This window comes from Myotis davidii, unplaced genomic scaffold (assembly GCF_000327345.1).
Source record: "Myotis davidii unplaced genomic scaffold, ASM32734v1 scaffold1035, whole genome shotgun sequence".
Taxonomy (NCBI): domain Eukaryota; kingdom Metazoa; phylum Chordata; class Mammalia; order Chiroptera; family Vespertilionidae; genus Myotis; species Myotis davidii.
In genome coordinates this window covers 82,275-105,977 of record NW_006286719.1, presented here as the reverse complement: position 1 = coordinate 105,977, position 23,703 = coordinate 82,275, and the positions used below count along the sequence as shown (strand labels likewise).

The 23,703-nt window shown below is 38.1% G+C and overlaps 1 protein-coding gene across 1 annotated transcript in view; it reads right to left on the bottom strand.

The window, feature by feature from the left end:
* Positions 1 to 87: 87 nt before the first annotated feature.
* Positions 88 to 23,703, bottom strand: part of NEK5 (NIMA related kinase 5) — a 64,725-nt gene continuing 41,109 nt past the window's right edge. The window contains exons 10-19 of the mRNA XM_015560605.1: positions 22,419 to 22,549; positions 18,343 to 18,527; positions 15,428 to 15,494; positions 14,285 to 14,398; positions 12,783 to 12,869; positions 10,652 to 10,744; positions 7,935 to 8,015; positions 7,650 to 7,718; positions 5,852 to 5,975; positions 88 to 395 (exon numbers count right to left, since the gene is read on the bottom strand). Of these exons, the coding sequence (XP_015416091.1) occupies positions 88 to 395; positions 5,852 to 5,975; positions 7,650 to 7,718; positions 7,935 to 8,015; positions 10,652 to 10,744; positions 12,783 to 12,869; positions 14,285 to 14,398; positions 15,428 to 15,494; positions 18,343 to 18,527; positions 22,419 to 22,549 (1,259 nt within the window). The remainder of the gene's footprint in view (positions 396 to 5,851; positions 5,976 to 7,649; positions 7,719 to 7,934; positions 8,016 to 10,651; positions 10,745 to 12,782; positions 12,870 to 14,284; positions 14,399 to 15,427; positions 15,495 to 18,342; positions 18,528 to 22,418; positions 22,550 to 23,703) is intronic.

The window sequence follows — 23,703 nt, the reverse complement described above, 5'->3', positions numbered from 1 at the left end:
GTATTTTGTGGAAGAGCCACACTCAAGGGGCCAAAGAGCTGCATGTGGCTCGCGAGCCGCAGTTTGCCGACCACTGGTCTAGGGTAATTAGCAAGCAAGTTTCTCTAGAGCTAGTGGAGGAACCAAACAGTATTTTTGGAAGGCATTTGATACCAAATCTATAGGGATTGTACTGAAAGTGAGAACTATCAGGTCATGGCAAGCGCTGGCTGCATTTGGGGCCTTGATCTCCTCTTGCTGGTGATTTATGCCAACGGATCTAAATTCACCCTCTGGCCCGGTGGAGCAGGTGGAGGTGACATCAGCTGCTGCCATCATCTGCAGCAGAGTCTGAGGCGCTCCAGCATCCCACTGTCTCCTGTTTTCTGCAGCAGCAGTGTCCTGAATGAACAACTCTAGGCATAAGAAAATAACTCATTAATTTAAAAGCAGCCAAAGTGTGACTAATTTCAACAAATAGCTCTTAGGAAACCTGGAGGCAGTCTATCAGCTTGTACATTAAAAAAGAATGTCCTTCTAGCATAACCAATGGACACAAGACACTGGGGGGGAGGGGAGGCCGGGGAAAGGCCAAGGGGGGGAAAAAGGAGACATATGTAATACTCTCTGTAATACTTTAAGCAATAAAACAAAATTAAAAACAAACAAACAAACAAAAACTATGTCCTTCTAATATAGATTGGTATGGACTAAATGTTTGTGCTGCCCCCAAAAATTTGTATGTTGAACCTTGATGCTCAGTGTGATGGTATTAGCAGGTGCAGCCTTGGGGAGTGGAGCCCTCATGAACAGAATTAGGGGCTTATAAAAGAGACCCCAGGAGTCCCCTCATCCTTTATGCTAAGTGTAGACACAGCAAAAAAATGGAATTGGGCTCTCACCAATCACCAATCTACCAGTACCATGATCTTAGACTTCCAGCCTCCAGAACTGTGACATAAATGTTGTTTTTTAAGTCACCTAGTTCATTTTGCTATAGCAGCCTGGTCTGACTAAGATGTAGATCATATTTCTGAGACAAAAATTATAAACAGGCTTAAAATTGTTTCACTTTCATGAATAACATTTGATTGACTAGCCAATATATTTAAATGTTAAAGAAATATTAGTGACACAAATGGACAAATTCCTTGAGGCATTTATAAGAACTTTTACTTTAGTTAGTTTCCATGGAAATGCATTCTGTTCAATTATCTCAATTTTTAAAATAACTTGTGTAACCTTTTCCTTATTTATTCCCATATTTCATCCTAGAAATTTTAAAAGTCAAATAAGTAGAAAATAATAAAAATTACCCATAATCACACTGTCCAGAGACTATTAGAAGTTCAAAAATTTTCCCCAGCATATAGTTCTTGCTTTGTTTTAAAACAAAAAATGGGCCACATACCACACACCCTTTTATAACTATCTTTTCTCAATTAGCAACATACCATATCCAGATTGTTAAATATTCTTCTATATAATCATTTTAAAACAAACAGCATTCTCTCACATGTGATCATTTAATTTTTTGGCTAGATTTTTAGGTTGCTACAGATTTTTCACTATTATAAGTAATAATACAATGAACTCATTTGTAGCTGATTTTTGTGTGGGCATTTATGATTATTTACCCTAAACCACTGAAAGTAACAATTCCAGGAGCTAGTATTTTTTGCTCTACCAAAGCTTTTTATTGTTAAATTTGAATCTATAACTAACTTATTCTGTGATTTTTTTCCTATATATTTTGAATAGCAAGTTCTACCCTATCCAAATAAAATACCTTTTTTTCTGTATTTCATTTTCTAGTATATAACTTCTATTTTTTATATATAAACTCTTTTTTGGAATTTGTTTTGTTGTATTTTTATATAGGTTCTGATTTCACAGTTTTCCCCAAGTTGTCAACCAATTGGCCCAGCAACATTTATTTGAATAACCTTTTCTTTTCCCATTGACTTGCTGTGTGACTTCTAGCATTCACTATATCATGATACATATTAGGGCTTGTTTCTAATCTATCTTTTCTTTTCACTATTTTATTTATTCTGGTGCTAGTATTATATTGTTTCAATGACTGTAATTTACATATCTTGTTACTTGGAAGGGTAAGTGACCCTTCACTGGTCTTCTTTTCTAATTTTTTTGGCTAGTTAAAAATCTGTAAGATTCTCCAATCTGTCAAGATCTCCTCACACCACACACACACACACACACACACACACACACACACGCACGCGCGCGCACGTGCGCACGCACACAATCCTAATGTGATTTTTATTGAAATTGCCTCAAATCCATATATCTTAAAAGAATTCTTCCAATAAATAACTGTTATTTCTCTTCATTTATTCAAGTGGTGTTTTAATACCTCAAGTTAGGCAAAAGTTTAATTTAAATGTCTTATTTAAAAACAGGCCATTTTCAGTGGAATAAAATGAATAAGGGACATGAGCACGTAATTCACAACAGAAATATAGATGGTCAATATGCACATGGAAAAATTGTTCAGCCTAATAATAAGTTCAGGAATGCAATTTACTTTCTTTTTTTAATTAAAAAAGGTGCAGCTATGTCTTTTTTTAAAAAAATGTATTTTATTGATTTTTTACAGAGAGGAAGGGAGAGGGATAGAGAGTTAGAAACATCGATGAGAGAGAAACATCGATCAGCTGCCTCCTGCACACCTCCTCCTGGGGATGTGCCTGCAACCAAGGTACATGCCCTTGACCGGAATCGAACCCGGGACCCTTCAGTCCACAAGCCAACGCTCTATCCACTGAGCCAAACTGGTTAGGGCAGCTATGTCTTTTGAGACATACAAATCCACTCTCTTCTCTTCCCAGCAAACTAATGCAAAGAGTAATCTTGGAATACACCCTTTCACTGAACTGCTTTTACTGAGGCACTAAGGGCTCCTAATGGCCAAATCCCATGCTGTTAATCAAACTGCTTCACTTGGCCTTTTTCTTCTAGTTAATGCTGCCAACCCCTTTACCTCCTTCTAGAACTTTCTCTCCTTCTTTTGCGTTACTCTCAAAACTTGTCTAAATATTACTAGGATCTGTCCTAAGCTCAATTTCCTTCTCACTCTAGTTCCTTTGCTTAGGTATTTCCAACCACCACCAAGGCTGAAATGCTATGTATAGGCTGAAGTAGCCCTAATTAGGCCCAGGGCTTAGGTCTTAAACAGCTAGTGTCTTCTAGACATCTCCAACTCGTGCTCTTAAAGACCTAAACCTTAATATGTTCCAAATTGAGATCATTACATTATCTCTTCTGACCTCACTGTACATAATACACAGGCATACCTAGTTTTATTGTAATGTGCTTTATTGCACTTGGCAGATATTGTGTTCTTTTTACAAATTAAAGGTTTGTGGCAACCCTGAGTCCAGCGAGTCTAATGGTACCATTTTCCTAACAGCATCTGCTCTCTACATGTCTATGTGCCACATTTTGGTAATTTGCACAATATTTTCATTATTATTTGTTATGGTGATCTGTAATAACAATTTTTAAAATGTAAGTATAGTTGGCATACAATATTATATTAGTTTCAGGTGTACAATATAGTGATTTGACATTTATATACCTTAAAATGTGGCCACCACACTAAGTCTAGTAATCATCCAACATTGTGCAAACGCATCACAATATTATTGACTTGTATCAGTGATCTTTGATGTTACCATTGTAGTTGCTTTGGAGTGCCACAAACTGCACCCAGATAAAGAAGTGAACTTAATTAATAATGCAGCATGTGTTCTGACTACTCCACCTAACTGGCCATTCCCCATCTCTGTTTTTCTCCTCAGGTCTCTCTATTCTCTGAGACACAACAATATTGAAATTAGGCCAATTAATAACCCTACAATAACCTCTAAGTGTTAAGGTGAAAGAGTGAATTGTACATGTCTCACTTTAAATGAACACTAGAAATTATTAAGCTTAGTGAGGAAGACATGTCAAAAGCCAAGATAGGACAAAAAGTAGGCCTCTTAGACCAAACAAGTAGCCAAGTTGTGAAGGCAAAGGCTAAGTTCTTGAAGGAAATTAAAATTTCTACTCAGATATAGGAATGATAGAAAACAGCCTATGGCTGATCTGGAGAAAGTTGTAGTGGTCTGGATTGAGATCACACTAGCCACAACATTCCCATAAGCCAAGCCTAATCCAGAGCAAGGCACTAATGCTCTTCAATTCTATGCAGGCCGAGAACGAAGAGGAAGCTGCAGAAGAAAAGTCTGAAACTAGCAGAGGTTGGTTAATTGGGTTTAAGGAAAGAGACCATCTCCATAACATAAAAGTGCAAAGTGAAGCAAATGCTGATGTAGAGGCTTCAGCAAGTTATCCAGAAGTTCTAGCCAAGGTAATTAATGACGATGGCTGCTTTACACAAAAGATTTTCAATGTAGACTGAAAACAACAAGAACAAAACAGCATGTGAAACTGAACTTTTGAACCTGATGCAGTTCCTGGAACTGGCTGTGCATCACTGAACTCTCTATTAAAAAGTAAAATTTTTACCTAACAATAGACATGAGCCATTGATCAGCTATGGCATAATCTCAGCCTGCTTGCTAGCACCAATCACAGCTCTTTCAAAACAACTTAGGTAATCCTTTTAAAAAGCATTTTGGACTCAGAACACATGTTTGTGCCTCTTTTCTTTGGTTCATGACACCTCTGTGACTTTGAGGTCTCCTCCATCTTTGAGAGTTCCTACCACCTAGAACAGTCTGTGGCACAAGGGAGATTACCAAGAAGCAGCCTGCTGAATTGAATAAAGATTTTTCCAGACGGATATAAGGAAAAGTATCTTATTCTAGGAAGTAGAAGTTGAGCCAAGCCAGGGTGTTTAAATGCTCACACCGTCATGTATGGATCCCATCATCGGTGGAAGGAAAGGGGGTGCTGGGTAGGAAAGGTGGGTCACCACAGGATCAGGCCACTCGGTGTCAAATAATACTATGTGGAATGGACTGTATCCTACAGGTATTATCAGAACAAAACAAAAAAATTTGAGTAGGGTACTAATATGATAAGATAACTAGCAATCACTTGGAGAACACAAGGGAAATACTAGAGAAAAGGAGAACACATGGCCAATTCGGCAAGGGGAAGAGAAAAGGAAAATATAATAGCATGTATTGAGCACCTAGCATGTGCCAGGTACTTTATATACTGAATTTCTCACAATAAGCCTACGTGGCAGGTACTATCACCTCTGGTCCTAGGAGGAGACCGAGATGCAGAGAGTTTGAGGAACTTGTAAAAGGCCACACAATCAGAAAGTGGCAGTGCCAGCTGGGATTCAAACTCCTGCTTCTCTCCAAAACCCACACATTTTCTACCACACACACTGCTCAGAGACAACAGGGCCCTACACCAGCGGCAGAGTGGATGAAGGAGGAGGAACTCACCACAGACATTTCAGAGTAGAAACCACCCAGAGTAGCAGGAACCGTCAGTCTGGGGGCAGCGTTGCCCAAAGTAAAGGATCCTGAGAAGGAAATGTGCACAAGTTTGACGGCACACACGCTGAGACTGAGACGCTGGTGGGACTCGTCCAGGGAGCTTTCCAGCAGATAATGCAAAACATGGATGCATGTGGAGCTGCTGGCTGGGAGAACTGAAGCTGAAGGAGTGGGTGAAACTGCCCAAGGAGACAGTATGGATGGAGCAAGAGAGGAGGGCTAAGTCTCAGGGAGCTTGGGCCCCGAGGGGTAGGCAGAGGCAGCAGAGCCAGGTCTCTGCCCAGCTCAGGGAGAGCAAGGGGACAGGTGACAGTGCAGGACAGAGTTTGAGATGGATTGGTAACAAAACAGTTCCTTCTCATCTACAGCTTTTAAGGTACACGTACCTGCTTCTGAGCAGAGTTTTTCCAATGCTTCATCTGTGTAATCCTCATGCTCCTTTATACATTTATTTTCCTTAAGCTTCATGCCATCCTCAAAGGTCAAAGTTTCATTTAGCGTGTCTATGGCCTAAAGCAATCCATAGTGTTTCAAGAGAAATAAGCCATATTTAGAAAAAAAATGTTTGTGTTCCCAGCAATAATTTTATCAAGATATATAGCAAATATTTAATATGTCTATATTGAACAAATAAGTCAGTAAAGTTTTAAAAATGGAACTATGTTGGAACAAGATAGAAACAAGAATGCTTTAATTTCTTTGCCTTGTCAATAGTGACAAGCACTAATCATATGGCAACTTACTTTTATCCAGACTTCCTATCTTCTATAATATCCTACTGTACTTCATTTTACAGAATTCTCAAGGTTATCTGCTTCACGCCCTGTTTTAAGTATACAACATTCCTAATTGGGTCCCCAAAACTGCTCCTAATACATACCCCATAATCAATACAAAAATGATCACTGTGTTTCAAGCATATATCAAAACATAGTATAATAAAAGATGAACACTCTGGTACATAAAACATTTTTTTATTCCATTATTTTATCCTAGCAGGTCAGCGTTAGTGCCTCACTTCACAGAAGCACTGTGGGTGTATCACTCCTCAGGTTCCAACCCAGAAACAGACCCATATCTGCTCCCCTCTGATACTCACAACTCTGGGACACTTAGAGACCTAATGGTTAAATAGGGGTGAGTGCTAATTGTTACCACTCTAACGAAGTCTCATGTAGCAAAATGCTAGTAAAACTCTGAAAGATAGGTGGAGCCCAGAGGGTTTTTAAGGCAGTGAAAATACTTGCATGATATTACAATGGTGGATACATGTAATTATCTATTTGTCCAAACACATAGCATGTACAATCCCAAGAGTTAACCCCAGTGTCACTGTAGATTAATCAGTTGTAACATATGTTCCACTCCTGTGGGGGATGTTGATGGTAGGGGAGGCTGTGCATTTGTGGGGGCAGCGATATGTGGAAAATCTCTGTCTGTACCTTCCACTCAACTTTGCCATGACTGCTCTACAACATGAAAGTCTATTAAAAAAATACTGGTCCTTCACCACACACACACACAAATCAGAAAGAAATTATAACATTAAAAATGTTAAGCTGATGAAGAACATGAAAGAAAGAAATTGGCTATCAGGTATTAAATAGAACATATATACACATAATTTTTGGTACTTTAAAAAGCAAATTGAGAGAAGGTGAAATGGAAACACAAATCAGTTGATTTTGATATCTGTTCGCAGGTCTAGTAAAAAGTGAGATTGAAAAAGATGTTGAACTCAAGTAATAAAATGAGGTTTGAGTTTACTGTAATTGTGCATTTATTGCTGTATCAGCTTTACCCAAAGACCAGTGTAAAGACCTGAAATAAATGTGTATGGTTTCAGGGTACCTGCTCAATTTTTTAGGCAAGTATATTAGTTGTTGACTATGTATTATGTCTTCTATTTTAATTATGCTATGATTAAAAGTTAATATTATAGGAAAATAATTACTTTATAAAAGAAAAATAAAGTAAGTTGAAATGATCCATGTAAGGGAATAACCTCAAGTACAAAAAGAATGAGAAGATGAAATATTTTGGAACACTTATTTGAACACCAGAGATCCTTCTAGGAAGATTTAAGAAAATTCTCCTCCCCCCATGAAAAAATGTCAAGAAACTTGCTACTAAGATACTCATTTTCTCATGCCTACTAATGGAAATATGTACTTAATGACATACCTTTTCCTCTTCAAGAATATTTTCATCAGAAATACATTTGTCTAAATTAATTTCAAACTTTACTCCTCTCTAGAAGAAAGTAAGAAAAAAATCTTAGTTTAGCAATCCAATAAAAACCTTCAAATTATCACTCCCTATTTGACATTATAGATACTTAAAACCAATAGTATAACATTACAAAATAAAGCAATTCTGTAAAATAGTAGGAGGAAAATCCTATAGGCAATCCTGATTGTGCCCCCCGCCAGCTTCTTAATATGAAACCAAAGACTAAATGTTTATTACCTTAGCTTTATATTTTTGTTTTGGAATTTTACTTTCCTTTATGTTCTGAAGTTTAATTTTTTTCAAGTCTCTTTCAATATCCTGAAAGTTTAGAGAAAAATTAATATATACCATTTAATATTGATCAAACAATTACATTTTCACTAGAGGCTCAGTGCACGAAATTCGTGCACTGGTAGTGTCCCTACCTGCTGCTGGCTGCCGGTCGGGGCCTCCCTCCCTTCCCCCAGCTACCTGCCAGCACCAGGGCCTCCCTCCCTTCCCCTGGCCGGCCCACCCCCTGGTTGAACTCCTGGAAGAACTCTAGTCGAGGGGACAATTTGCATACTACACTTTTATTATATAGGATTCCATCTGAAATCACAGCATGCTATGTTTACATTATTTAATTTCTGGATTGAATCTTATGATTGATTTGAAAATAAAAACATGCCTTTACTAATAATTCACTAAAACTTGGGGGAGTGTCCATTAATTCAAAATATTAATACACTTAGCACTGACATTGCAATGTGTACAACCTAATTTAATTTAAAAATGTAATTTGCCTACAGGATCCTTTCCTGAAGAGTTTTATGATCTTAATAAGGAAAACAAGAAAGGTACCCAGCTCATTACAGTATAAACAAAGGAGAGGGCTATAAACTTTGACAAGAATTTCAAAGATAGTTGAGAGGCGAACTGTAAATACTGAGCTTTTCCAGGGTTCAGCCCTAGGGCCTCTGCTCCTTTCTTCCTCAGTACAACAGGATTTAAGTAATTCCTATGGATTTAAGAGCTATCTTTATGCAATGATTCTTAAACGTGAATCTTCAGGCTTGATAGTTCCTCCCCTCTGAGCTTCAGACTCACATATTCAACTGCCTACTTAGCATATCTTCAATTCAATATTCATTCCACAAATCATACTGAGCACCCACTATGGCCAGACACTGTCCAATGGGCTAGTGCAGTGAATGTGACTGAAAATTCCCTGCTGACATAGAACTTACTGGAGTAAGATTGGTAATAAATGAATTAACAAAGTAACAGCATAATTTCAAAAAGTGTTAAGTGCCCTAAAGCAGTGGTTGCCAACTGGTGGTCCACGGACCATGTGGTGGTCTGTGAGGTCCGAAAGGTTGGCAACTGCTGCCCTAAAGGAAATAAAATAGGGTAATGGCATAGAGTAGGGGTGAGAGCAATGTAGGAAAAGACTACTGCTGTTTGCTTTAAGCCTTAGAATGAAGTAGGACCTTGGCATATGAAGGTCTGGGAAAAGCATATTCCATCAGAGGGAGCAGGAGGGCAAAGGCCCTGAAGCAGGTATGCAATCTCAGATCTTCTCTAATCAACATGTCCAATTTAACATGTCCAATGGAAACTATATGTTTTTTTATATTTTTAATTGATGAGAGAGAGAGAGAGAGAGAGAGAGAGAGAGAGAGACCTGAGAGGGAGACATGGCTCACCTGCCTCCTGCATACTCCCCACTGGAGATTGAGCCCACAACCCAGGCATGTGGCCTGACTGGGAATCATACCAGCAACTTCTCAGTGCCTGGGACAACACCTAACCAACTGAGCCACACTGGCCAGGGTCAAAGGGATCTCTTCATTGCCCCTCACCACAAGCCCACTCCCTACTCTCTTCCCCATTTTAGGAAGTGGTTCTATCCCTTTCAAGACAGAAATTTATGACTCTCCTTGGTGGCTTTGTGTGTGTATTGTTAATGCCGTCGTCTCTCCACTAGTGCACAGCATGTCTCCATCATCTCTCCCTTAGAATTGACTACTGCTTCATCTATATTACCACAGCCTTTGTATGTACTTCACTAAGGAATGTGTCAGTTTGAATCATTATTACTTGTTTGCCCTGCTACCTTGGGAAGGGGTTTTTCTGCCTTGAAGTATTATGAACTCTGAAACAGGATTGTGACTTTGTATTTTACTTATATTTGTGAAGGTGGTTGTCTGATTTGATTGTGTAGTCTGGTTGTCTCAACTGTACATGTATCATATTGCTTTATTTTCCTTAAAATACAACTACCTTAGACTCCTAAGTCCCATTTACCTCATTGGGTGCAAATTCAACCTCAGTCCACTTTAGATCTCTCTGGCATCATGTGAAGGTCCCAGGGTCTTTCAAAAAAGAAAACATTCAAGGAGGCCTTCAGCCTTCACTCAACACTGCCCTAACTCACCTGCCCTAACTCACCTGCCCTAATTCACCTGCCCTAACTCACCTGCCCTAACTCACCTGTCCTAACTCACCTGCCCTAATTCACCTGCCCTAACTCACCTGCCCTAACTCACCTGTCCTAAGTCACCTGCCCTAACTCAAGCCCAGAGGCACCTTGAAGAAAAAGGTAAAAGACCTCCCAGAAGAAGAGAAAAAAAAACTCTCAAGAGCCATTTGACAATTCATCTCTGACCAGTTCTCTACCCTCTCCAAAAATGTAAAGTTGAAACAGAAGTTAACCAATGTGTCTGAGACCCTGACTTCAATACCATCCAGAAAGCTGAACTCTCATACATTCACAAGAGCAGTTCTGAAACTTGGCTGCACACTCAATCACTCAGTCAACTTCTGAAAACAGGATGCCTGGGCCCGCCCCAGACCAGGCACTGGAGTTTTTAGGTATTTTCCCACATGATTATACTACACTGTAAGGGGTAAGGATACCAGGCTCGGGAAAACTCACTGGGAAACATAGAGATGTCTAATAATAACATCACCTGCACAGGTGCCTCTTCCTCGGGTGTCTCTTGGTGGGTGGACAGGTTATTCTTCTTCACCAGGTAGGTTTTATGACTTATTTTTGAGTCTTCCTTTAACACAAATTACACACAATCAACAAGATTGATTCTGCGTCAGTTTTGAAGGCTATTGAATGAACCTTGGCCAGGGTTTAAATGGGATCTAGTGAGGAAATGCTTTCCACCCGCTGTCCCAGGGATGAACAATGGCAGTGGCTGGATAAAGATCTGTTTATGGCTCCTTTTCCCTATGGCTGCCTTGGTCTTCCCCATTTCCCACGTGCTTATTTTATGGTCTCTCTAGAAATGTCCACTCTCCATCTTTCCTTGACTCAGGTTTCCTATCACAGACCTACTTTAAAAGTAAGGCTGACAATGGTATAAGGCTTCCCACTATCAACCAAGCCTTTGCTCTGAAGAGAACCACCTCTAACCTGCTCCTCCCAGCACATGTAGTCTTCCATTTGGACCTTTGCATGGTCTTTCAGAATGCCTCCTTAGCCCTGCCTCTCTGAACTCTACTCCTTCTCACACCCAATTTAGGCTCCACCTTTCCTCTTCCATGAAAACCCTCAGGCTGCTCATTCTTCCTCCTATGCACTTACAGAGCTTAACTATATTCAGTCTTATTCAAAAACTGCCTTACACATGTGTGTCTTATCTTTCCAACTATTTATGAGTAGAAGAGCATATGCTAGAAAGAGCAGAGGTTTTAGAATCAGGTATTTATTTAGTTTGCCTTGTGTGGATGAGGTACTTAACTTTTCCATATAGGGAGTAAATGAGATAAAGCATGTGAAGCTCTAGTACAGTGGTTCTCAACCTTCCTAATGCCGCAACCCTTTAATACAGTTCCTCATGTTGTAGTGACCTCCAACCATAAAATTATTTTCGTTGCTACTTCATAACTGTAATTTTGCTACTATTATGAATCGTCATGTAAATATCTGATATGCAGGATGTATTTTCATTGTTACAAATTGAACATAATTAAAGCATAGTGATTAATCACAAAAACAACATGTAATTATATATGTTTTCCGATGGTCGCAGGCAACCCCTGTGAAAGGGTCATTCGACCCCAAAGGGGTCGCGACCCACAGGTTGAGAACCGCTGCTCTAGTATATACAACTGAATTGTACCATATGCTCATTTCACCAGTATTAATTCATCTAAGGCACTCAGGGGTGGGGGAGATGGGAAGAGAAAGATCAATTTCAGCAGCAGTGTGATGGTTTACTCAATGAGTATGCAGCCCAAGTACCAGTAAGATGGGAGCCCAGCTGTGTCTTGTCTAGTCTCAGTGCCCACAAGGCCTCTCATAGGAGAAGCATTCCTGAGCACAGAGGGTATTTCTAGTATTTAAATACCATGCATTTTTTATATAACATTGTCTCCAAACACAGGCCAACTATTTCATTAGGAGTTCTACTGAAAAAGCAGTCACCTAAAAGATGAAAGAATGAGCTTCCAATGTGATTCCTTTAAGGGATTTTCAAGAATCATCTCAACTGCACAGAATTCAGTAAATGCTGGTCTTTTTTCCACCCTATGGGCATGAACTTACTTAATACATCTAATCCAGTGCTGATGTAGTGTGGCTGCCCAGTCAATAATTATTGACTAATTCATGAGAGAAACAATTAACCCCTTCCCGGCAGAAACGTGTATACTCGTTTTCACAAAATGTTCTTTTTCAGTCGTCGACGAGTATACTAAGAAAATATGGTAAAAAAATATGGTTTATAGGAAGACGAGTTACAAACTGTTTTCATAACCAGCATCAAAAATACTATATAGAACCAAAATAAAAATATTAGTCTGAAAAAGAAACGTTTTTAACAAAAAAATTGTTGGGGAAGGGGTTAACAAGCATTTTTCATAATCACCCTTCCTAACTGAGAATGTCAGATGCCCTCATCATCTGTGTAGCCTGAAGTAAACCACAACAAAGCAAAGCTTCAATAAGATCTGACAATTTTCCTATTTAAAAGTGTCCATGATAAAAAGTTATCTTTTCTATGAAATCATTACTTTTAACACCTGCTCAATTTATTTAGCTCAAAATCAATAATACAATGTTTCTTGTAGGAGAATGAACTTATTTACCTCTTGTTCACTCCCCATCTTCTTTCTAATTTCTTTCATGTCATTGTGGTACTGTTGGCGTATTTCCTCTAACTGCTTCCAATATTCCTAGAAAGCAATCCCAATCCAAAAATTTTAAATGTCTGTGAACAATTTAACAAAATAATGTCTATACAACCTAGTTTTAAAATGTGGGATATATACCCAAGAAAGCAGAAACACCAATCAGAAAGGATATATGAACCCCTATGTTCATAGCAGCACAATTCACCATAGCTAAGAACTGGAAACAGCCTAAGTGCCCATCAACAGATGAATGGATTAGAAAACTGTGGTACGGGACACAAGACACTGGGGGGTATGTGAGGCTGGGGGAAGGTCAAGGGCAGGGGGGGAAAAGGAGACATATGTAATACTCTTTGAAATACTTTAAGCAATAAAACAATTAAAAAAAATAAATAAAATAAAATGTGGGATATATCACCAGAGTTAGAAAACCTGTTGCTCCTAAGGGTGATAACCACCTTACATTTCGGCTGTGGTACTTCACTCCCTGTGGTACATAACCTCAGTTACTTTATAGATCCTATGTTTATACACAACCCTGTTATGGGTAGAATTTTCTCCCCCAGAAAAGATATGTTGGAGTCCTAATGCCCACTACCTCAGAATGTGACTTTATTTGGTAGAGCATCATTGCAGACATAATTAGCTAAGCTAAGATGTGGTCACACTGGAGTAGAGTGGGCCCCTAATCCAGTATGACTGCTGTCCTTTTAAGAGGGTGGCCATATGAAGACACACACAGGAAAAACGCCATGTGACAATGGCAGAGAATGAAGATATGCAGTTGTAAGCCAAGGATTGTCAAAGATTGCTGACACACCACCAGAATCTAGGAAGAGGCGAAGAAGGGCTCCTCTAGAGCAGTGGTTCTCAACCTTCTGGCCCTTTAAATACAGTTCCTCATGTTGTGACCCAACCATAAAATTATTTTCGTTGCTACTTCATAACTGTAATGTTGCTACTGTTATGAATCATAATGTAAATATCTGATATGCAGGATGGTCTTAGGCGACCCCTGTGAAAGGGTCGTTTGACCGCCAAAGGGGTCGCGACCCACAGGTTGAGAACCGCTTCCCTTGAGGCTCCTGAGGCAACTTGGACCTGCCAACATCTTGATTTTGAACTTCTAGCCTCCAGAACTGTGAGGCAATGACTTTCTGTTGTACTAAACCGCCCTGTTTGCTGTGCTTTAAGGCAGCCCTAGGTAACTCATACAAATTTCAAAGCTGTTACTTTATCAATCCCAAGTAAAAAGCCTTTAGGAGCTTAGCTATGTTGTATTCTCAGAAAAGGTGAAATATGTCTCTCTGTGTCTCCTAAAACCACCAGCATGGTGCTTCACACAAGGCTGTCCAACAAGTATTTGTGCAACAGGCTCTCCCAGGCATGTACCATACACAGTACAAAAGCCAATGATGTAAGTACAAGAGTGGCCCTGGAATCAGACTGTTTCTAACCTGTTCCTTCATTTTGTTCCTCCTGAATGGCAGCTCCTGGAATGTAGGCTCTTCTCCATTACTTCTTAGCTCTTGTCTCCTATGATTCGGCTCAGCAGAAGATGGACGAAGACCCTATTATTTGAATGAAATCATTTTTAAAACATACTTGCATTAGGAAACATTCTGATCTGACCTTGACCTTTTTCTTGAAACAATTAAACTCATATTTGAGAGTTTTTTAGAGTGAGCAGCAAAATTTTCTTCAGTACAAAACATTAAAAAATTAGAGAAAATTAATAAAACCATTTGTGTTGTTTATCCAAGGCAATCAATATTTTATGCTACCATATGAAATATCTAGATTCATTTTCTGAATTGGAAAATTATAATTGTTAAATTAAAATTCATTAAAAGTTTAGCAACCCCTAGAGCATGAGATTAGGGCAGGGGTGGGCAAACTTTTTGACTCGAGGGCCACAATGGGTTCTTAAACTGGACCGGAGGGCCGGAACAAAAGCATGGATGGAGTGTTTGTGTGAACTAATATAAATTCAAAGTAAACATCATTACATAAAAGGGTACGGTCTTTTTTTTTTTTTTTTAGTTTTATTCATTTCAAACGGGCCGTAGTTTGCCCACGGCTGGATTAGGGAAATAAAACTGGGCCTTTAAGAAGAAGTTCAAAATAAGAACGATACAAATAGAAAGCATATCCAACCTCCTTCAACCCCAAAATTTTAACACTATACTTAACAATGAATGTAACTTTCAATTCAAGTAAAAAATAATAGTCACTTTTTAAAAATGTGTAGAATTCTAATAAAATAGAATCAAAGAACTGCAACACAGAAGGGGAGCTTGAAACTCATCTACTCCACAACTATCATTTATAGAACAGAAAATTGAGGCTCAGTGAGGTTGCATGACCTGCCTAAGATTACACAGCAAATGATAGAGCCAGGTAAGAAACCAGGATTCCCAGACCCTGATTCAAGCCTATTCCCATTATTCTTCTTTAAGCTATTAAAAACTAAGGAAGGTGGAGGGTAGTCTTGATCTTTTATATGGAATGAACTTTGACTTAAGGATTCATTAATATTTACGAACAGAGACACTATTAGGGAATTCCTGATTGCCTCTTATATTTGGTATTTTACTCACCAGTTGCTTTTCTACTTTCAACTTATATTGCTGAGCTTCAAATTTCCTCTGAAGGTATTCGGCAGGCCTTAGGAAATAAAAATGTTCAGCTTGAGTGGAAATTTTAACTAGTCTTAGTCACCAATTTGACAAGTGGATTTTTAACTTAATAAAGAGATTCACAATTCACCTCTGACTTGAAGTTCTGAGTTCAAGAGGAAGCTCAAAGTTTCAGAATGTATGCATTGGAAAAGAAGATCTTGGGAAACAAAAGGAAAGGGATATAAAGAGAATAGGAGAAAATAAAACAGAAAACTATTCTGACCCAGAAGGACTGGAATCTGTTCTTCTACAGTTCATAATATGTTAGAGGGGGAAAAAACACACCCATATCAGCACCTTCTCATGCTCTGTGCAGGTCTCTAATCTACAGCCTTGTCACCCCTTATTTGACTGGTGGCTGCTGATATGTTTCCCACACTACACTCTTGAGAGCAGGATAGTGTCTCATCACTTTACCTCCACTCCTCATGCTGGCATACAAATCCTTAATGAATAAAAAATGAGGCTTTACTGTCTCTCACAATGTTTAAGGCAGGGGTCCTCAAACTACAGCCTGCGGGCCACATGCAAATACAAATATTGTATTTGTTCCTGTTTTGTTTTTTTACTTCAAAATAAGATATGTGCAGTGTGCATAGGAATTTTTTCATAGTTTTTTTTTAAACTATAGTCCGGCCCTCCAACGGTCTGAGGGACAGTGAACTGGCCCCCTGTTTAAAAAGTTGGAGGACCCCTGGTTTAAGGTATTTTTCCAGCACAATTCTGATCAACCCATTTTTAAGTTTATATCGACCTATGTTCTCTATATATTTATCTTTTTTTGAAAAATTTCCTGCTAAGAATTTCTGTAATTAATGATGCTAAATAAAAACTACCACATTTCAGATCATAGTATAAACTACGTGATAAAGTTCTTTGGAACACCAGTAAATTCTAGGGCTCCAAAACCAGAACTATCATTTCAGAAATAACTTCTTTGGGAACATCATGATGAGCAATCCCCAGTTTATGAAGAGTCAAGATAATAAGTCAGCCATTTAGAAATATGATGAAATGACAGGCTTATTTAGGTCTCTGGGCCTTCGTTTCTCATATGTAAAATGGGCACGATACTATTTCAGAGGAATTGATATGAGGATGAGAGTAGGTTAGGTCTGTACAGGTGTCTGGCCAGTGTCTGACACTTATAATGCTGAAATCAAATGAGGTTAATGTGTAGCTTCATGTCTCTCAGGAACCTAAGTGGTGGGCATAACAGTATTTTCAAGAGAAAAACTATTCAGTCACCCAGGAGCTGTCCAAAATACATTCTCTATATTTCTCTGTCTCTCCTCTCTTATTCTTCTTCTTCTTCCTCCTCCTCCTCCTCTTCTTCCTCCTCCTCCTTCTCCTCCTCCCCCTCTTCTTCCTCCTCTTCCTTCTTCTCACTCTCTCTCTCACACACACCCCAACCCTACACAGATTCCTCTTTCTCCAGACAAGTATTTCAACACTTGATTCCCATGGAATCAGAACTCAGAGAGTGAGACAGCTGGGATTGAGAGCCTGGAATAACAAATGGTAGAGGATTACTAGTCAAGTCATCAGAGGGGCATCATCCTGGGTTACTGTAGGATGGGGCATATTATGGGCAGCAGTATTCAGGAAAGAGAAGAATTTTTCTACCATGTTATGTGAAAGTTTGAGAGATAAAACTCTCTATAATAAAATAATTGATAATTTCACAGCTCTCATATCTAGGCAAAGGGTAGAAGACATTTTTCCTGTGGCTGGAAAAGGGCAAGGGATATTGTGGTGGCACCTATGTAAAATACTTATTAGTTGAGTCCTATATGAATATTATAATTTGAACTAGTGGAACACACCACTTTTGATAATCATGGAGGTCATTGAAAATGTGTTATTAACATGTATAAAATTATAACAGCAACCAATATCTTTTAAAATTAAACATGTACTTTTCCCATAGTTACTCTTTTCATTAATTATCTGATGGGCCTACCATCACATAATCTTGTATTTTTCATTATTCATCCAATATTTCAACAATAGATAATGACCACAGTTACCAAAAGTTAGCAATTTCTCATTCCTGAAAGAAAAAATGTGATGGTAAGACCAGTTTTTTAAAAATGACTGAGGTCTTCAGGACTGTGGATGGGTATCAATTACTCTGAACACAGGAACACTGAAATTGGTGTGAAATAAAGAATAGAAAATATTGTAGATTTGTTCTGGAACAAACTCTTTGAAAGTCTTCCATAACAGCCATTTAATTGTATTATTTTCTTTGTAATACATCCATATTCTGAAAAAAAAATCCCAAAAATATAAATGCTGAATGAAATATATCTTAATTTCTAATATGTCTCAAGTGATAATTTAATTATAAGTCAATCATTAATGATGAATATTAATAACCTTTTTGGAATATGATACATATACAACTATCTTCATGAGTTCCAGGCAGTGAAATTTACTACAAAGAAGAAAAAATATTAAAAATCCAAGAGTAGAAATCTGTGCCCATAGTTAAATGGCTACTTGAGTAAGAAGATAAGCTACATCAGACTTGGATGAAAAGGGGTTAAGGAATTATTGCAGTAGTCACTTTATAAATGTCTAATCATTATGTTGTACACCTGAAATTAATATAATATTTTATGTCAAATGTAATTGAAAAACACTTTAATAAAAATAAAAAAATGAATAAAAACAGTCAAGGGAACTGAGAATCAAGTATTTGAAATGAAGAGTTTGGAAGTTCTTGGATTATTTATTTTAGGAGAATTTAGAAGGATTACAGAGTAAAGAATGTTGATATATCAAGACGTTTTCAGAGGACCAAAGTTTAAATTAGACAATCACATTACCATTGGCCTGGTGATTGACTGCTGCTTTCTTCCTGACTATAATTCTCTTTAACTCTGGTATCTTCATGAGGAACACAGTGGTAATGTGGTTCATGATATCTCTTCCTTAACAAGTCAAGTTGAGCATAGTAATAATCATAATGGCCACACACTCCTGCATGTTTGGGCCTTTCTACCATTTTTATCTGAGGGATTAATAAGAAAAGAAAATTTTAAAAATACAAATCTATAATAATTGAAAGTTTGATAGTGACCATAATTAAGACAAGGCATTGAAAGTACATTTTGTTGTTTTTGCTCTGGAATTGTTTCCAGATTAAAATAATTTTAGAATCTCCAAATCCTAGAATTAAAAAATATTTTATCCAGCTGGTAGAGGCAGGTCTCAGGGTTCCTTGGGACTTTTGCTGACTTGCCCCTGTGCCCAGAGCTGGTAAAGCCACCCTTGGTGTGCAATTTAGTCCTTCCCACTCATGCCCAGGCCCAGTAGAGTGAGCCAAAAACTGTGGATTGCTTTGTAGCTCCAAACAGGTGAGTCAAGGCCAGTCATAGGCAGTGTCTGACATTGGCCTGCATCAAGACCCCCCCAAGAGGCCCCAGAACTAATAAACCCAGTGGCCACCTTTAGACAACATCAGATCAGGATACAATTAGCTTCACAAGTGGCATACCCAAAGGGAGATCTCGACAGGCACTGAACCTGCTGAAGCAAATTCTGCTCTGTAGAGAGAGATCAGCATCTGCACAGCAGTTCACACACTCTGTTGGGGGTTCATCCTCACAGTCAACAAGACTGAAGGTCGACCCCATGCATGAAGGGGTCAAGAGCAATCAAGACTCAATTACAACAGGAGGGCCCACATAACCCACACAAGGGACAATCCTGGAGCACCCAGCACAGGTGATCAAGGAAATTGCACCACTGGGTCCCATAGGACACCTACTACATGAGGCCACCCTACGAAGACTGGGAGTCATGGTAGATATACCTAGTACATAGAAATAAACACAAGGAAAGAGCCAAAATAGAGAGACTAAAAAACATGCTCCAAATGAAAGAACAGGATAAATCTCTAGAAAAAGAGCTAAATGAAAGAGAGGCAAGCAATTGACCAGATATAGAGTTTTAAAAAAATGGCTATAAGGCCCTGGCTGTTGTGGCTCAGTTGGTTGGGCACCATCCAATGCATCGAAGGGATATCAATTCGCTTTGCAGTCAGAGCACATGCCTGGGTTGCAGGCTTGACCCCCAGTAGGGAGCATGCCAGAGGCAGCCGAACGATATTTCTCTCTCACATCAGTGTTTTTCTCTCTCCCTTTCCCTTCCTCTCTCTCTCTAAAAAATCAGTAAAAACATATTTTTTAAAATGGTTATAAGGCTGCTCAAAGAACTTAGAACTACAGCAGCATAAAAAAGACCTAGGAGCCATAAAAAAGAACTAATCAGAAATGAAGAATACAATATCTGGAATGATGAATAGGCAAGAAGGAAAAAAAACAGTAGGTTAGATGAAGCAAAGGATCAAAATAGTGATTTGGAAGACAAGGTAGCAGAACACACATAATCAGAGCAGCAAAAAGAAAAATGATGTTTAAAAATGAGGACAGTTTAAGGGACATTTGGGACAACAGTAAGCATACCAACATCCACATCACAGGGATACCAGAAAGAGAAGAGAGAGAGCAAGGGATCAATAATTTATTTGAAGAAATAATGACAAAAAACTTCCCTAAACTGGTGGAGGAAAAAGACATACAAGTCCAGGAAGCACAGAGAGTTCCAAACAAGAAGACCCCAAAGAGGCTCACACTAAGATACATCATAATTAAAATGGCAAAGATTAAAGACACAGAGAGAATCTTAAAAGCAGCAAGAGAAAGACAATTTATTGCCTACAGGGGAGCTCCCATGACTGTCAGCTGTTTTCTCAACAGAAACATTTCAGGCAAGAAAGGATTGGCATGAAATATTCAAAGTGATGAAAATCAAGGACCTACAAATAAGGCTACTTTACCCAGGAAGGCTATAATTTAAAATTGAAAGATAAATAAAGAGTTCCCCAGGCAAGAAAAAGCTAAAAGAGTTTGTTAACACCAAACCAGTATTACAAGACATGTTAAAGGATCTTTTTAAAGAAAACACAACAGAGGAACATAGTTAAAGAATAGAATGATGAAAAATATGTATCTATGAATAATCACTTTAAATGACAAAGGCTTAAATGCTCCAATGAAATAGATAGGGTAAATGAATGGAGAAGAAAACAGGACCCATATATATGCTGTCTACTAGAGACCCACCTCAGAACAAAAGATACAGACTAAAAATCAAGGGAAGGAAAAAGATATCGCATGTAAATAGAAATGAAAAAAGAGCTGTGGTAGCAAAACTTATATTTGACAAAATAGACTTCAAACAAAGGCTATAATAAGAGACAAAGAATAACACTGCAAATGATAAGGGGAACAATCCAACAAGAGTATATAACCCATTTAAGCATTTATGCACCCAACATATGAGCGTCTAAATGTATAAAGCAAATTCTGTTGGGCATAAAAGAAGAGGTTGACAGTAATACAGTCATAGGAAGGGATTTTAACAGCCCATTGATATCAACAAATAGATCTTCTAGAAATCAACAAGGAAAGAGCAACCTTAAAGGACACACCATAGCAAATGGATTTAATTGATATCTTCAGAGCAGCAGAATATAATTTCTTTTCAAGTGCACATAGAGCATTTTTTAAGATAGACATGTTAGGATACCAAACAAGTCTCAATCAATTTAAGAAGACTGAAATAATATAAAACATCTTCTCTAACCATAATGGTTTGAAACTAGAAATAAATTACAAGAAAAAAAACCTGAAAAACACACAAAGCCATGGAGGCTAAGTAACATGTTATTAAGCAATGAATGGGTTAACAATGTGATCAGGGAAGAAATAAAAAACTTCTTGGAAGCAAATGAAATCAATAAAAATATATTTTTAAAAAAGATTCAACACTCTGTGGAAGTTTATTCAAATCACTATGCATAAACAATCTAGGAACAGATTGATAATTATATAATAAACAATTCTCAATAATATATAACATGTCAGATTTAAGAGTATGAAATACGCCCAGCTGGCATGAGGATTCCCAGTAAGGGCACATGCCCGGGTTGATGGCTCAATCTCCAGTGTGGGGCATGCAGGAGGCAGCTGATCAATGATTATCTCTCATTATTGATGTTTCTCTCTCCCTCTCCTTTTCTCTCTGAAATCAATAAAAAATATATTTTTTAAATGAGTATGAAATGGATAATATTTCTGCTACTATGCTACTCACTTGTCTTATATAGAAAACCTTATTTATTTAAAGAAGTCAAAAGAGCCAGAACCGGTTTGGCTCAGTGGATAGAGCGTTGGCCTGTGGACTCAAGGGTCCCGGGTACGATTCCGGTCAAGGGCATGTACCTTGGTTGCGGGCACATCCCCAGTGTGGGGGCGTGCAGGAGGCAGCTGATCGATGTTTCTCTCTCATCAATGTTTCTAACTCTCTATCCCTCTCCCTTCCTCTCTATAGAAAATCAATAAAACATTTTTTTAAAAAGAATACTCTTAAAAAAAGAAGTTAAAAGAATTTTAGTTATAAAAAGAAAACTAAAACTAATTTATAGAATACTTGTAAGAAAATATAGCATTGTTTTAAAAAGTCTAACAACTAGAAGTTGTCCAGTAAAGTACCACTCTAATACTCATTACAAAAAGAATTTATTGTAAGTACAAAACTAATAGATTCCAGCCCTAGCTGGTTTGGCTCAGTGGATAGAGTATTAGCCTGTGGACTGAAGTGTCCCAGGTTCGATTCTGGTCAGGGCATGGTACCTCAGTTGCAGGTTCAATCCCTGGCCCTGATTGGCAACCAATTGATGTTTCTCTCTCACATTGATATTTTTCTGTCTCTGTCTCTCCCCCTCCTTTCCACTCTCTATAAAAAAAGAAAAACCAATGTACCACATAAACATGTGTAAGTAGATCTGTAGAATATACCATCTGCAAAAAAAAAATAACTGTTTAGTACAACTTACAGATATGGGCTTCTGGGCTCCAGCTAGTTGTCTCCATTCATATCCATATATTATATCCTTCATTTTATTTGGCACTGACATTCTTGATCTTGGTAAGCACTTCTGGAATCTCATTTTCTGTATTTTAAAATCTTATTTAACCAAAAGAAAACAACTTCAATTTTTAAAAATTTTCACACCTTTAACACTGATGCTTGTGTGAGTATAAACATAGGGGACACTTCACAGCACAGTAAGTTTACTTTACCCAGAGATATTTATTCCCAGTAAGAGAAGTACTGATGAAAAATTATTATGCATTTTCTTTGAATGAAGAAAACCGTTTTTCTAGTATCTCTTTACATATTTCTAGTAATATATAATAATACTTTAAAATATATGTTTTTATTGATTTTAGAGAGGGAGGAAGGGAGAGGGAGAAAGAGAGAGAGAGAGAGAAACATGGATCAGCAGCCTACCATACACGCCCCCACCCCTCCACCCCCGGGATTGAGCCTGCAACTTGGGCATGCACCTGGACTGGGAATTGAACCAGCAATCCTTTGGTGCATGGGGCAATGCTCAACCAACCGAGCCACACCAGCCAGGGCGATATATAATACTACTTTTTAAAAAATTAAAAATGAATATTAACATTTACAGAAACAATATGCATAAGGTAATGGCATAAGTAATTAAATGCAGTCATCAGAGTTTGAATAATCAGGCCACACCATTCATATCACATTGTTATTTGAAATATTTGCATATGTCTAATATGTTTTCTTTGTCACCATCAAAATTTGTTCTTGTTTTCCTGTCTTTCCCATATTAGAGATGTGGACAATGCACTTTCTCTCATCCTGTACTTGCCTACTTTCTAAACATTCTCAATCTAAAACAATAAGTAACAGTGCCAAATCAAATTAAACATAGTAAAAGGGTTAATTTATTAATTTTCCCTTTATAACTTTCCTCAATTTTAGTTTCTCTATAATAGTGAGTAGTATTTCCCTATCACTGATACATTAGAGAGATTTCTACATCTCCTTATACTTTAAAGACATTTGTTTATGGCTCAATCCTGCTCCTCATCATGTCATCAGCTAATTCTTGACACTAAAATGTATTCTACTTAACATTACCATAAAGTATCACCTGCTTTCTTTGGGGGGTCACATAGTTATGGTTCTCTGCAAGATCCTAACTTCAGCTCCATTGGGCCTTTCCAAGAGAATTCTTAATTGCCAGTCCACCCTCTCTATTTCAAAAAAAATAAGTTTCATTTCCTCATCCCATGTCTGTC